General features: G+C 39.8%; 1 protein-coding gene across 3 annotated transcripts; it reads right to left on the reverse strand.

Moving 5' to 3' along the window:
• Positions 1 to 61: 61 nt before the first annotated feature.
• Positions 62 to 6,061, reverse strand: LOC113590595 (myelin-oligodendrocyte glycoprotein-like). Of its 3 annotated transcripts, none has more exons than XR_014124913.1 (4): positions 5,842 to 6,060; positions 5,120 to 5,443; positions 1,316 to 2,979; positions 62 to 1,137 (listed from the first exon to the last, which is right to left on the reverse strand). XR_014124913.1 is itself a non-coding variant. In XM_027030794.3 (4 exons), exons 1-4 carry the CDS (start codon positions 5,861 to 5,863, stop codon positions 1,112 to 1,114), a joined length of 423 nt encoding a protein of 140 aa, XP_026886595.2. In that variant the 5' UTR covers positions 5,864 to 6,061; the 3' UTR covers positions 62 to 1,111. The 3 variants fall into 3 exon arrangements, 2 of the variants coding, with proteins under 2 accessions (XP_026886595.2, XP_081575473.1); XM_027030794.3 differs by having other exon boundaries at positions 1,316 to 1,366; positions 5,842 to 6,061; XM_081719347.1 differs by lacking the exons at positions 5,120 to 5,443; positions 5,842 to 6,060 and having other exon boundaries at positions 1,316 to 1,366; positions 2,660 to 5,007.
• Positions 6,062 to 16,202: the final 10,141 nt, after the last annotated feature.

Here is a 16,202-nt window from a genome sequence, read left to right on the forward strand (position 1 = left end):
CTATGCCTTTATCAAGCACCATGTCCCCTCAGTATCTGCTGAGGTTTTATCAAGTTCAAGTTCAAGTTCAAGTTTGGTTTATTTGTCACATACATAGTCATACACAGTACAACACGCAGTGAAATGGTGGAGAGTGCTCTGTCCAAACTGAGGAAGAGAACCAGGGGTGCATAGAGAAAAAAATATATATACAGATAAATATATATATTCTATGTATGTACAAAAATATATTAACAATGTATGTACAATATATGTATATTATGATTATATACACAATGTACAATGTATATGGTTGAGTATATATGTACACAATCTACAGAATGTACAGATCCATTGTATAGTACCATATCTACAGTTGTTGTAACAGGTTAATTGAGTATAAATCTAAAATCTATATATACAGATGTACAGATATACAGTCATGTTACGTGGTGGTGGTGGTGGTCCCCACAGTTTATCAGTTTCCCTGATTCAGGGCCCGAATGGCCTGTGGGAAGAAGCTCCTCTTCAGCCTCTCTGTCTTGGCCTTCAGGGAGCGGAAGTGCCTCCCTGACCTCAACAGAGAGAAGAGTCTATTGTTGGGATGGGTGGGGTCCTTCACAATTTTCCTGGCCTTGGTTTGGCACCGCTTGTAGTAGGTGGTCTGCAGGTCAGGAAGTTCCGAGTGAGTGATGCGCTCTGCTGAACGCACTACCCTTTGGAGTGCTTGTCTGTCCTGCTTGGTGCTATTTCCAAACCAGACTGTGATGTTCCCCGTGAGGATGCTCTCGATAGTGCAGGTGTAGAAGTTCCGCAGTACCTTAGAGGGCAGTCTGAAGTCCCTTAGGCGTCTGAGGTGGTAAAGACGCTGACGAGCCTTCTTTGCCAGGGAGCTGGTATGGCGGGACCAGGACAGGTCCTGCGAGATGTGAACCATCTCCTTAAGGATTCCATAGAACTTCTCTTTCACAGCTCTGGCTCGTGATTGAAGAAATTCATACAAGACCCTCATTCTCTCCTGAGGTGTTCTTGCTGCTTCTATGCTACTGTATATTTCATCACTGATAAGGTCTATGCTTTTCAGGCAGTCTGCTATCTCCATCATTGAGGTAACTCTCTGGATGAGCTTTTTTCAGTGTGCATCCACAAAGGCAACACCTGGAGTTAAAACATCAAAGAACGCAAAGGTATAAGTCACTCTAATATGAAACTAATTTACTGGGCTACATTCTCCAAAAATTGTGCTATAAAAGCAACTCAGAATGCATGTATAATGCATCTACATTTTAAAGCTAGCTGTTTTAAGATAGATAATCTCCATGTTGGAAACTCATACCTGCATCCATTCCAGGCAGGCTTTCCATCCATAGTGTCTCTGTACTATAGCCTGATGTGACCAAATAGAAGAAAAGGGTAACATGAAATTGACACTTTTAAAAATAACTTGAGACCAAATTTCTATTTAGAAAAGTTTCTTGTTACTGCATCAGCCCTAATTCCATCAGTATGCAGTATCAGTATGCAGATGATACTACTACAGAGGCTAAATTTAATTATCGTAATCGGCTCCATGCCAACTCTACAGTATTTTTTCTTCTCTCCTTGACAGATCCCCTGAAAAAGTGAATAACACTTGTGATGTTTTCATGCACAGATACACAGTGTGCTCCTGAGTCTACTTCACACACTTCAAAACGAACGGGCTTCACTGTTTTCATTTTTCTTTCTCCTTTATTTCACTTTCCTGAGTATGGTCCTACTCCTCAACATCGCTCAGTGATTTTCTGTGTGCTACAATTGTTCTTGCTGCTTAGACAAGTTCTTTATTGTGCCCTCATGGTAATGGACACTGGCATCTATGACTTTGGGACAGGTGTTGTAATTTTTTAATTTTGTTATTTTTCTCAATGAAAACAAACAGCCTACACATTAGGTAATTCTAATATAATTATTCTGAACATTCTAAACAATAACCTTTATATTGTATGTATCTAAATTAGATCAATAAAATAACAGAATCAAAGAATTGTCAAACTTTCTCACACAAGAGTACAGTGAAAATTGATCCTTCATAATTATCCAACTGAGTCAAAATTATCCAATTAAAATCACTCCTCATTGAACACACTAAGGTGGACTTAAATGGAGAGTACTGGGCTTAAATGGAGTACTGGGTATAACTGAAGCATACTGGGCTCAAATGGTTCTGTCACACCCTTCAATCACGCCCAGTCTGTAGCGGACTACGGTCCCCAGAATCCTCCAGGGTGTTGCCAGTCACCAGAGATGTAATGCACCTGTTCTTTATTATAATATAATCTAGGTCCCTATATAGGTTCGCCTGTGTTAGATCAACTTTGCAAAGTCTCATTTTGGTTTTCAATTTGGGTCTGAGGCTCATTGTGCTTATTTCCCCTATGCATGTCTTACTGGTCAACATCTCCCTGCCTGCCTTGGTTTGGATTTGGTTGCTTCTCTCCATTTTCGACCCTGCTAAGTTTATTCACATGGTCTCTGGTTTTCCCTGCCACTGTGACAATAAAGCCCCTGCTCAAAACTTGCAAGCAACTCTCTCTCTCTGATCCTGAAAATGTCTGGCAGGTTCCACAGTGAATAATGGTGAAAAAAAACAATGTGTTTCTTTCTAAACACAGACTCCTGAGAATATCTTTATACAAACCTTTATACACTGTATATGAACAACAGCTTGATGTTTATAGTTCAGTTATTATGGGCTCCAGATTTTCCATATGTAATCAGTGATGTAAATGTTCTAATTAACTTGGCCTGGGTCATCCTTTTACACATGCCTTCAGTAATAATGGTAGTGAGGACAGTGATATCACTCCCATCAGACCCAAGGCAATTCATTTAGTGTCAGTTAATGTGGCTGGATAACTTCTGTTCTCTTCTGATTAAGACATGTATTCCATGTCTCTAACAATCAGAAATATGTGTAAGTCATTGAAATAGTTTGTTGACCAAAAACTCAACACTCTCCTGTAAATGGAAAAAAGGAAAAAAGTGGTTAATGACAAAGAGTTTTGACAGCAATGAAAATGCTTTTTAAACTATGACAACTAGCGTAAGTCATTCTACAGCTCTGCACAAGACATCTGTATTTCTGCTCTACTGGCCTGCTTCTCTCAGAAGTCTAACAGTGCACAAATCAAATATGAGCAACTGCTTGATATAATAAATGTAATTACATTCAGTGCAGAATCTGCTCATCACATTTTAATTACATTTTAATAAACTGGATGCCAAATCACTTTTATGCTTTCTGGGATAATTTTTGACATATATGTATGTGAAAAAGAAGCCATAATTAATTACTAGACCAGCAGGCAAGTAGCCAACAAATTCCCCAATCTGCACAATGCTGCATTACACTGTTAGCTAGTCAGACTGTAGAGGTGTTCAGAGACCTTGGTCCACTGTATGAGGATCTAACTGGACTACTATTACACCCTTAACCCTGATAGTTTTGTTTTGGTTGTTTTCATGCATATTTTGAAATGTTTTATCTTCATCCTTTGGGCTACAGGTAGCAATGATGTGAGAGGAGGAGAGGTGGGTCTATAAGGAGTGTGAGTCAACAGGTCTATTAAACATGCAGAAAGAGAAATCAGAAACATCAGAGAAGGTGCTGATCTAGATGATATTTTCAGTAATGGTTGCAGTAACACAAATCTGAACCATGAGAAGAGGATGTCGGAGATGAGAAGGGCTCGGAGACCGAGTGCTGCTGATGGCTTATTTCTTGTTGGTCATTTGTCAAAACGTATGTGTGTGTGTGTGTGTGTGTGTGTGTGTGTGTGTGTGTGTGTGTGTGTGTGTGCGCGTGCCAGCAAGTGAGTGTATGATCTGTGCTTCTGTAATAAAGGAAGATGACAAAAATACATTATGTGATCAAATAACATCAAAGTCATCATATAACCCATAATCCATTCTACCATTCTACAGTGGGAAGAATAATGTTATTTGTTTACCAAAATGGCAGGCCCTATGTAAAACAAGAGAAGGGAACACAATGTTAGATAAAACACGACAATAAATACCTTGCTAAAACTGCTCCCACTTTTATTGTCTTCCTATTCAGCATACCATAGGACTCTACTCATGTGTGCTGTAATTGTTCATTCTTCAATACAGGACTGTCGCCCTCTGCTTTCAATACAATTCCATGAAAAAGATCAGTTTAACGATTAAACACCTACCAGAGTCCCTCAAGTCTTATAGAAGTGTTTATATTCAAACAAAATTAAATATGTCATGCAGTGGTTTTTCTTAATACTCAGTTCTGTGGTTCTCTGTTAATAACAGCTACAGTTACAGCAACACAAAGCTACAAAACAGTTGTGACAAATGAGTGTGTCCTGAAAAACAGCTCTAAGGCTTCAACATTTCTATAAATCTGTTATCAGGAATGACTGTTAGTGGTATCCTATATTATTTTAGATTATGGCCTGTCATAGAAGCCCAGTGCATGTATCATCTGTTACACAGTGGATCTGTAACTGGTTTGTCTTACAAGTAAAACATGATTGATTTGGGGAGAAACAGAAGCTCTGCCCATTTCTCCATCATAAGTGAGCTGTTATAAACCAGTGTAAGTCATGGCATTTAAACCTACTCTCTGTTTAACTACAGTGTGGTGTAGAGAAGGAGGGTCACTGTGTTATTCTCTTCATGATATACAGCAGCATGATAGAAGAATGGAGTTGGGGCTCTACACCAAGTCATCTTAAAACTATGTGCAGCAACTCTGGAAAAGCAGCTACAGTCCTGGTTTCTCTGTATTTTGTAGGAAATCTGACTTTGTACTGTGATATAATCCCTTTAGTCCAGATTACTAGTCATTAGTTTTAATGCAGATTTGTACAATTTACTGTTTTTACACTTTTCACCAATGATGTGATCTGTGGCAGAGTGAGAAACTGTTCCTGTTTGTTCCACTAAAATGAACCATCTTCCCTATACTCCACATTAGCATCATTCACCCCCTGTGTGCTGCACCTCATTTATCAGAACAGAACAGAATTCTGAACATCTGGGTTTGTTATTTCATGTTCATCCTGAGATGAGACCACTGATGGTGATGTTGAATTGATATAGAGTGGAGCTCTGATATACTTACCTACTCTTACTGTAAGATCCTCTGTTCTGTCTCGACTGCTGACCTGACACAGGTAATCTCCTGTATCTGACTCTCCGTAGTCTCTCAGCTGTAAGGAGACATTTCCTCCCTGCAGCTCCTGAGTGAACAGACTCACTCTGTCCTCATAGCCCCTCCCCTCTATCACCTGCACATTGTTATAGAGGCAAACACAGTCTGCCCCCACAATGAACCACCTGATCTCCATGGCAACAGCATTGTTGATAGGAGAGAGGTGACAGGAGAGAGTGACAGCAGAGACAAACTGAAGTTTTCCATCACAGGGACCAATCAGTTTAAACTCATCTGTAGGAAAAGACACACACATACACAATTTAATTCGTTTTCTCGGGTGTCTTTATATTATAATTACATTATAAGCTCTCGTCATGTAACAGTATATGATTCTAAACTTCTCTGAAGGTTAATGTAATCTATGCAATGCTCAGGACTGATTAACTGTCTTGAAGTTTGACTTACTGTTGCCATCATCAGCTATCATGATGATCTCCATTTATGGGATCAAATTAATAAAATCAGAGAGAGATACAAACACAGAGAGAGAGGCAAGCAAACACATGAAGTAGTTCCTTAAATAGGTCTTTAATACATGTATTTGTCTGAAATATATTTGGTGTATTGTTTTAACATGTTTTGTCTTGTTGGTGACTAGCGCGTTTTAGCATGAAGCAAACCCCTCTTACCTCTGCTGTTCTTTACAGACATCTGCTGCTTTAAGTGAAGTAGGCTGTCTCTACCGTTCTAAGTAGCTCATTATCGGATATTTGTCTTAGAACACCATGATGAATTACATTAGACTTTCAGATGTTACAAGCAACTTTATCTCAATTTTGAAGTTTCAGGAAGAAAGCCTAAACTACTTTCGTTTTCACTTTTATTTCAGTCGCTGCATTTGAGCGTCAGTCTCAGTGGGCGTTGGAGCTCCGCCCCTCCAGCGCCCCACTCTAGAGCGATAGAACAGGTTTTTCCACCCGGTCATCATTCAATCTCGAGTGTCGAGTGTTGTACATCTTATTTGCTTAGTTTTTAAGTAATCATCATCATCATCATCATCATCATCATCATCATGTAGTGTGTGCATTACATTACATTACATTTTACTGTGTATTTTACTATTTAAGCTATTACATTAAATATGGAATTAAATTGCTATTGTAACGGTGAGCGGTAAGGAGGCGGACGCATGTGCGGAGAAGAGCGAGATTTATTATGGGCAAATCCAAAATCAAAGTCGTTGTAGCAATCCAGAGTCTTAGAGCCAACACGGAAAGCACGTGAATACATGAGCAAAACAAAAACACACGAAGGCAAACGGGATCAGGCTATAACAAAAGACGCTAGGAAAAACTCGGGGCTAAGAAACACGAAGGCTAGGATACTCAGGAGTACAAATCAACATTCAAATAAACAATACAACCAAACAACGACACTAACACATAAACGCATCAAACACAATGAACCTAAACGCGAGCACAACGAACAGCAAAAACCAAGGCCACGAGACAGGGTTTAAATACATCAACTAAACGAGGGACAGGTGTTGAAAATCAAACGAGGGGAGGAGAAAAAGAAACTATGGAACGGAAAGAAAAAAAACACTACAGGGAAAACACGGAACACGGAGGTGGGAGGGACTAATCGTGACAGCTATTTTTATAGTTTTAATCATCTACATTAATCATGACGTTCCTATCATGTCTTACAGTGGAGAAGCGTACCTTTCCATTACATCAAGAATGGGGCATATATATATATATATATACACACACACACACACACACACACACACACACACACACACACACACACACTGTGTGCACAATTATTAGGCAAGAGTCAAAAAAGTATTTTGACCATATCATCATTTTTATGCATATTTTCCAACTCCAAGATGGATAAAATTGAATGCTTATTGGATTTAAGCATATCAGGTGATGTGTATTTGTGTAATGAGGGAGGGTGTGACCTAAAGAGATCAACACCATATATAAAGGTGTGCATAATTATTAGGCAGCTTCTTTTTCTAAGGCAAAATGGGCCAAAAAAAAAAAGATTTAACTGATTCTGAAAAGTCAAAAATATTGCTAAGATATTGGAGTGTGATCACAGAACCATCAAACATTTTACTGCAAATAGTCAACGGTCGCAAGAAAATGTTGAGAAAAAAAGATGCAAATTAAATGCCAGAGATTTGAGAAGAATCAAACGTGAAGCGATCAGAATCTCAGTATCCTTCAGTGCTGTAATATTCTAGAACTGCAACCTACCTGGAGTGTCCAGAAGTACAAGGTGTTCAGCACTCATAAACATGGCCAAGGTAAGGAAGGATGAAACCCTACCATCACTGAACAAGACACATAAGGTGAAATGTCAAGACTGGGCCAAGAAATATCTGAAGACAGATTTTTCAAAGGTTTTATGGACTGATGAAAGGAGAGTGACTCTTGACAGACCAGATCGGTGGGCCAGTGGCTGGATCAGTAATGAGCACAGAGCTCCACTTTGACTCAGATGCCAACAAGGCGGAGGTGGGGTACTGCTATAGGCTATTATAAAAATTGAGTTAGTTGGACCTTTTTGGGTTGAAGATGGGCTCAAGATCAGCTCCCAAACCTACTGCCACTTTTTAGAAGACACTTTTTTCAGGCAGTCATACAGGAAAAAGTCTTTCAAGAAGACCATTATTTTTATGCAGGACAAAGCTGCATCGCATGCACCGAAGTTTTCCACTGCCTGTCCAGCCAGTAATGGCTTTAAAGATGAAAGAATAATGACATCGCCCCCTTCCTCACCTGACCTAAACCCTATTAAGAACCTATGGGCTCTTCTTAAACAGGAGATTTGTATCTAAGAGGCTGTGGTTGCTGCTGCACAAAAAGTTGATCATCAACAGATTAAGAAACTGACAGACTCTAATGAAAAGAAGGGTGGCTATATTGGTCAGTGATTTTTATTTTTTTTTTTTGAAATGTCAGAAATGTTTATTTGTAAATTTTGAGTTGTTTGTTATTCTCACTTCAACAAGTGAGGGGGAAAATTTCCATTTTTCATTTAGTTGCATAATAATTCTGCACACTAATAGTTGCCCACAGGGGTATGAATTTTGCGAATATTTGGTCTCAGGAGCATCCCTCTACAGTGTCCAGTCCAATCCAGTCTGCCGACATAGAGGGGCTCCACTTTCCTTGGTACAGATTTTCCATAGGCCTACCATACCTAATGATATGTGAATATAATTGGTTGTAGGTTGTAAAGTAAAAAAAAAGTAGACAGCTAAAAGCACTCTGGTGTATCTTGACTGCTAAATGACATACATGTATATGTAAATATAATGGAAACAAAAAACATATTTGCATTCAGTGTGCAGTGTGCATGATACTATCCGCTTCTTAGCTACATTGGTAACAAACTCTGCAAAAAAAACATTCCAGACCATCTTCATGACAATATTCCAAACCATATTCCAAACCAACATTAACTCATTAGGAGCATTATAAAGGATCTCCACACCTTACTGAAGCACATACTCATCACACATTTTACACACATTCATTTTCTTCACACACACACAGATTCATTTTATTTATGAATTTTTCTACACTCCAATTTTTAGGAAGAAGTTCAGTATTGACTGTAATCATTTAACATACACACTTCACTTGGGATCATGACTAATGGTGTTTAAAATCAATGTTTCTGCTCAAAGAAAGTGATGGGAACTCATGATTCAGGATCACAGCTACAAACAGCTAAAGCAACACAGTCTTCTCTCAATCCCTGAGAGGAGGAAGAGCAGCTTAATTAAAGGCATTATGAGACAGAAGTATTAACTTTCTTCTTGAAGGTGTCTAACTGAATGAGGACTCGTCTGGGAGAGAAATTCCAGAGTTTGAGGCCATGGTAGGAAAAGGGGGCACTGGAACGATTTAGTCGGGTGGTGGCACCCACAGCATGTTTTTATTATCTTATCTGAGGGCCCTTGAGGGTGCATTAACATGATGATACTAAACATACTTCTATACCGAAATATAGATGGGCAAGACCATGTGAACACTTGAAAGTAAGCAATAGTAATTTAAGGTCAATTCTATGTGACACAGGTAGCCAGTGCAACTTTTTAAGAATGGGAGAAATATGATATCAATATGATATCAAATATGATATCAAATATGATATCAAATAAGATATCAGGAAGGGGACAAACACTTTTTCACACCACTGTATGTTTGAACATAGTAGTGGAGATTTCAAACACTAGTATGTAAAGAAGGTGGGGCGATTACATAATCACTTCTAAAAACTGTATATAAATGTGTTCTTTGTGTGATTGTTAGACATTCTCCAGACAATGGCTCCTTTGTAACATTGAGCTCAGAATAAACATGGGACTGGCTGTTCTCTTCAATTAATTCTTGAGTCTGCATCTTTTTTTTATTAATAAAATTACTGGAATGTGGGAAATATCTAGGAACAACACCTGTATAAAGAATCTTATTGGTATAATGTCTAGAGAACAGTTGGTAGTGTATAAGACATGACTTTTGTATGTGTTTCAGTGTCAGTTTCAGATGTGGTGCATTCTGGTGCACTATAAACTAGCAGGTAAGTGGGGGGCTGCAGGTCAGTAGGGGGCTGTTGACCAGCAAATTCAAAAACATTTGTTGTTAGAATGTTCAAATGAGAGTGGTTAACCAACTTGTTGATTGTGGTGAAAAGTATGCTGTATGTGTACTTGAAAAGTATGCTGCCCTTGATTTCAAAGTGGACGGTGAATTTAGTCTGTCTTCATTTTTGTTTTGCTTTCCTGCAGTCTCTAACTTAATGAGGTTGAACTGTTCCATGGAGTTTTAGAAGTACTGTGCCCATGTTTGGTTGGTATAGTATTTATATAGTATTTGGTTGCTATACAGTGTTTGTTATTCATACATTCATTTATACCTTCATTTAGTTTTAATGTAAAGCTGTCTACAAGGCTGACACAAGTTATGGCCTTGATGGGAGGTAGTGAGCTAAAAAGATTAGAAATCTTGTCACTGAGGAATGCGTAAAGCAGCACTTTGTGACAGTATCAGACACTTTTAGGGAGACTGAATTTCTCAAGTGTGGCAGGTTTAAAGTTTACATCACATCATTCTGTGAGATTATTAGCTGGTTGTAAAGTAGAAATCTGATTATTACTTGACCCAGTGTTGTCCCATTATCTGAATACATAAGTGTAGGTAAAACATATTGACAGGATTACTGACAAAATCTGATTTTCCACAGTTATTGGTTTATTAAGTGTAGTCATTGTGTAAGACATGTCTTGCTGTGAAAAACACATGCTAAATACACCACACACATACACACACAGACACCTACCTTTTTATCAGTCCTTGGAACACTGAGACAACAATATTCAGGTGAAGTCAATTAGATTTAGTCAATTCATTTAGAGCAACATTATTATTACTGCTGAGCCAGGTTTCAGTTAGACAGATAATTAGACAGATAATATGCAACTTGTGGTCTTCAATTATTTGCCCTATTGTGAAGGCTTTGTTAGCTAATGATCTAGCATTAAGAACTGCAGCATTTAAAACATGTGATACCTTGCTTTGTTTGCTTGGCATTAGTATAATCAAGTTAGATCTAATATGGCTATAACTAGTGATCTTGTGGATCTTACAACCATGCCATCAGCTAATGCATAGTACCAGTATAGTAGGCTGTGTCATAGGATGGTTTCTAACACATCAGTCTTCTCGCTCCTTAAGGGGTGGTGTAACACATTATTCTGTGCTTCCTGATCTGTTGTTAACAATGTTGTCTTGTCATCCACGTTTCCATCACTGCACCAGGTGCTGACAATTGACGGTGATTGCAATGTGTGGCCTGATTGGTTATTCTATTTCACCCCACCTCACATATAACCATTCAAGGAGAAGAGTTTGTAGCCCTACCTTTGCATAGTGTCTATTTTATACCTTTGTAAATTGTGAGTATGCGAGGGTTTTGTGTTTAATTCGGTTATGTCTGTACAGAGTATGTTGGTTGTAGAGATGTGGAAGAGATACTCCTTTAATTGACTGGAAATTAGGTTGAGACAATCTTGCTGCAGCTCAGTGAAATGACAGCATGTTGTCTCAGTGTTTAGCTAACATCATAGATAAAGAGAGGTTATGTACGCACTCGACAGCCTATTACTTAGATAACGGTGTTTTGATGCGTAAATGGACTCCTCCCGATTCTGGTACAGATCGTGAGTGGAGAACCGTATATCAAGTGGTATTACCGAAGCCGCACAAGATACACGTTTTGACTTTTGCACACAACCACTTATTTGTACACTTTGGTATTAGGAAAACGTATCAGTGTGTGTTGCAACAATTCTTCTGGCCAATGGTAAAATGGGATGTGGTACTTCTCATACTTCTCAAGTCGCAGGAAAACCAAATCAGGTTATCCCGCCGGCTCCACTGAAACCCATTCCAGTAATTTGTGAGCCCTTTGAATGGATTACTATTGACTGTATAGGTCTGCTCCCTAAAACGAAAGCAGGTCATGTATATTTATTGACTGTTATGTGTGCTGCCACTCAGTTTCCTGAAGCTTTTCCTCTTCGCTCTCTTAAGGCCCCGGCCATAGTAAATGCTTTGATTTAAATGTTTTACTACATTTGGTCTGCCTAAATACGTTCAGTCTGACCAAAGATTTTATGTCTAGACATTTCCATAGAGCTATGCACCAGTTGCACATAAAACATCTGGTATCTAGTGCTTACCATCCTGAATCTCAGGGTGCTTTATGAAGATTTCATCAAACCTTAAAGACCATGTTTAGAATGCCTGTCTGTCTCACGGGAAGGACTGGGACATGGGTCACAGTCTCCTTCTGTTTGCTATTCGTACTACTCCTCAGGAGTCACTTGGATTTAGTGCAGCTGAGTTAGTGTTCGGACACACCGTCCGAGGACCGTTAAAGATGTTGCAAGAGCAGACGTTGTCTCCAGATCCTTCTCCCTCCTCTCCAACTAATGTTCTTGATTATGTTGGTGAGCTCCATGAGCATTTACACTTCCTTTGTGAGCTAGCACATAAAACCCTAAACAGGTCCCAGTGTATTATGAAGATTATGTATGATTTGCAAGCTGGTCAGAGATCCTTCCAGGAAGGAGGCAAAGTGTTAACTTTATTGCCTTTGCCGGGTTCCTCCCTTCATGTCAAATTCGCTGGTCCATATATGGTTAAGTCACGATTGAGTGATATGGACTGTGATACAGATACCGGACTGTAAGAAAAGGTTGTGTGTCTGTCATATTAACATGCTCAAACACAATGTCTCACATGACACTTCCACAACTGATGGTAGTACTTGTGCACCTGTTCTGTCCCTAGTCGTAGCTCCAATCCCTGCCTCTTTATCTGAGCATTCCTCTGATGTGGATGGTTTAAATTTGCTTGAGATTTTTTGTCCTTCTGCTTGTCTACCCAATTCCGAATCCCTTAAAGATCTGCAGTCTAAATTAGGAGATCTTCCTGAGTCATCTCGACTTGATGTTATACGATTAATCCACTAACATTTGCTGTTTTCAGATACTCCTTCTCACACTACGGTTCTTCAGCACAATGTGGACATTGGTGATAGTCACTCAGTAAAACAAAATTATTTTCGTGTGAACCCAGCCAAATGTGTGCTTATGAAAAAGGAAGTTGAATACCTCCTTAAAAATGGTCTTGCTACTCCTAGCGCTAGCCCTTGGTGTTCACCTTGTTTGTTGGTACCTAAACCGGATGGCACCTGTCGTTTTTGTACTGATTATAGAAGTTAACTCATTTAGTAATTCTGATTCCTTCCCTCTTCCTAGGATAGAGGACTGTGTGGGTAATGCCAAATTTCTAAACAAGCTTGACCTATTAAGGGGATATTGGCAAGTTCAGTTAACGGAGAAAGCCTCTGAAATCTCTGCTTTTGCTACCCCTGATGCGTTCCTATAATGTCAGGTCATGCCTTTTGGTTTAAAAAACGCCCCAGCGACGTTTCATGGTCTTATGAACAGAGTATTAGCTGGCATTGAAGGGTGCAATGCCTATTTAGATGACGTTATTGTGTATTTGGATATATGGAAAAATCACATACACACCCTCTGCGAGGTATTCCTCGGGTTATTTCCTTAACCCTAAATTTTTTGCCAGGTGCTGACGATTGACAGTGATTGCAACGTGTGGCCTGACTGGTTATTCTACCTTATCGCACCTCACATATAGCCATTAGAGGAGAAGATCCCGGAGCCCTACCTTTGCATAGTGTCTATTTTGTACTTTTGTTACTGAACGGTTTTGATTTTTGATTCTGAGTATGCGAGGGTGTTGTGTTTAGTTCGGTTATGTCTGTACAGAATATGTTGGTTGTAGAGATGTAGGGAGATTATGCCATTTATATTGGGTACTTTCTTTATCCTCTGTTTTTGTTTAGGATGTTAGGGCATGTTTTTGTTGATTCTTTAAGTTTATTCTTTTTTTTGTTAGGCAAGTAATTTTATGTTTTTGTTTCAGACCTGTTTGTTTCTTATTTTGGCAATGTCATCTCCCGACATTCATTCCTCTATGAATAAAGACCACTTTTGCTTTATTATATCCTTTTTCCCATCTCTCCTTTTTTCTGTTACGGATCAGAGCCTAGACGTAACATGGAGCACTACTAAAAGAATAGGCTTGGTGTAACGTTGAGGAGGCAGAGCAGGATGTGGGGACAAGCTGTGTCACACAGAAACATACGTTTATTAACACACAAACAAGACGACATAGTTCGCAGGATATCAGGGTTAAACATTGACAACACTGACGATTAGACAAGAACTTAAATACACACACAGTAACAATCCAAGCCCTACAAACTAACACGCACGCACACACACACACAGAGGCATCTGGGAGGAGGGGCTATATTGTGACACTTGGTAATTGTGGAAGGTGATATGAGTCTTTAGCATATTAATCAAATATATTCATATTGATGCAATGGTTTATAAATGTTCTTTTAAAAATGATAACCCAACACATTTGGGTGCCTGCACTTCCACTTGAAAGGCAGTTCCCTCTCTAGAAACTATGCAGCAGAAGTCTAGAATGACATCACAGACCTTCACATCCTCAACCTTCTTCAGCCATGTTTGTGTGTGAAGAAAACTAATAAAGTTGTCATGCCGCTCTTGTCCACAGGGCACTATAACTCCCAACATTCTGAGCCCCGAAGGAAGAATCCAGCAGAACCAATGCAGTGTGATTCCTCTCGTCTTACTGCTGAGGAGAAGAGATGCCACTTCCAGGAAGGCCTATGCCTGTACTGTGGGTCTTCAGAACATGTTCTCAGGTATTGCCATATCAGACCCAACAGGTTCGTGCCCCGACTCCTGGAAAATGCACAGATTCCAAGCCATGCACTAAGGTAGTGAGTATACCCAAAAAGGGGTTGGTCTCCAAATCCTTTACAATATCTGTCTGGGTTAGCTCACTCTCTGTTCTCTATGTTCACAGCCCTAATTGATTCTGGAGCAGAGGGTAATTTCATACACACCCGTCTGATTCAACAACTGGACATACCCATTGAGCCTCTACCAAAAATCCTCCACCTGGCTGTTCTAGATGGAGCTCCAGCAGCACCTGGGTCAATAAACCTTTGTATTAAACCCATCAGACTCTCCACCAGTGCACTTCATTCTGAAATTCTCTCATTTCTGGTGATTGAAGCCTCATCCTTCCCTGTTATTCTAGGCCTGACATGGTTGGAACAGCACAAACCCAGTATTTCCTGGTTACAAAATGAGATCATTCATTGGTCTTCACACACAATTACAAGAATTGTTTAGAATTTCCCATGATTAACCTGTGTCCCACCAGCATAGAAAGCCCATCCTGTGACCAGGTCTGTTCCATGCCAAGTGAATATTAGGATCTTGCTGCAATATTTAGTAATACTGCATAGATTACCGCATCCTCAACCAAATTTCTAAGAAGTATGCTTACCCTTTACAACTCATCCTGGTAGCACTCAAACTAATTAAGAGAGGCCGAATATTTAATTAAATTAGACCTTTGTAGTGCGTACAATCTGGTTTGTATAAAAAGAGGGGATGAGTGGAAGGCTGCATTCATCACCACCAGGGGTCACTCTGAGTATAAGGTTATGCCTTATGGCATCAGTGTAGCACCTTCAGTCTTTCAAGCCTTAACTAATGATGTTCTTCGTGAGTACACTGGAAAATATGTCATAGCATATATCGACGACATCCTAATATACTTTCTGGATTTAAAAACCCATGTGCAACATGTTCACTCGGTACACAAGACACTTCTGGACAACAGGTTATGCATTAAAGGGGAGAAATATGAATTTCATCTCACCTCTATGACATTCTTAGGTTATGTAATTAACTGTAGCAGGATCACCGTGGATGATCAAAAGATTGACTCTATTCTTAATTGGCTTTTACCTACCTTAATCAAGAAACTCCAGAGTTGCAAATTTTTATCAGCATTTTATAAGGAACTTCAGTTGTATAGCAGCCCCTCTTATGGCCCTTCTAAAAGGAGCCAAATATTTGTTGGAACCGAGAGGCTGAACAAGCATTCAACCAACTAAAAAGGGCTTCACTACTCCTCTTCTTAAACATCCCGATCCCTCCATCCCCTGCAGCTCCTGGGTATGTCTCCCTAACTGAACTGGTCTCTTTTTTGTTAGTTTCCTCCAGCCTTCGGTCATGGCGCCGGTGAGGTCGGCTGCCGTCGCGACAGCTCCGTCCACACCTGGCAATTTTTTCACTCTTTTCGCTCTTCCCGCTACCCCTGATTTCTCCGCAGCCCTTCTCTACACACCACGGCGCGTATCTCGTACAGCAGAGACGCCCTTATTTATGCACCCGTTTTCTTTTCCTCAGTTTGGACAGAGCACTCTCCACCATTTCACTGCGAGTTATACTGTGTATGACTTTGTTGTCCATCTCCTGTTCTCTGGCTTTTTCTTCCAGAACGCCCCCCCCCCCCCCCCCCCCCCCCCCGAGTCACGT

Source organism: Electrophorus electricus, chromosome 8 (assembly GCF_041902795.1).
Source record: "Electrophorus electricus isolate QZ-2024a chromosome 8, ASM4190279v1, whole genome shotgun sequence".
NCBI classification, from domain to species: Eukaryota; Metazoa; Chordata; class Actinopteri; order Gymnotiformes; family Gymnotidae; genus Electrophorus; species Electrophorus electricus.

Bases quoted from the DNA above. Each gene is read 5' to 3' on its own strand.
- LOC113590595 (XM_081719347.1), bottom strand. From the start codon at position 1,084: ATGATGGAGATAGCAGACTGCCTGAAAAGCATAGACCTTATCAGTGAT.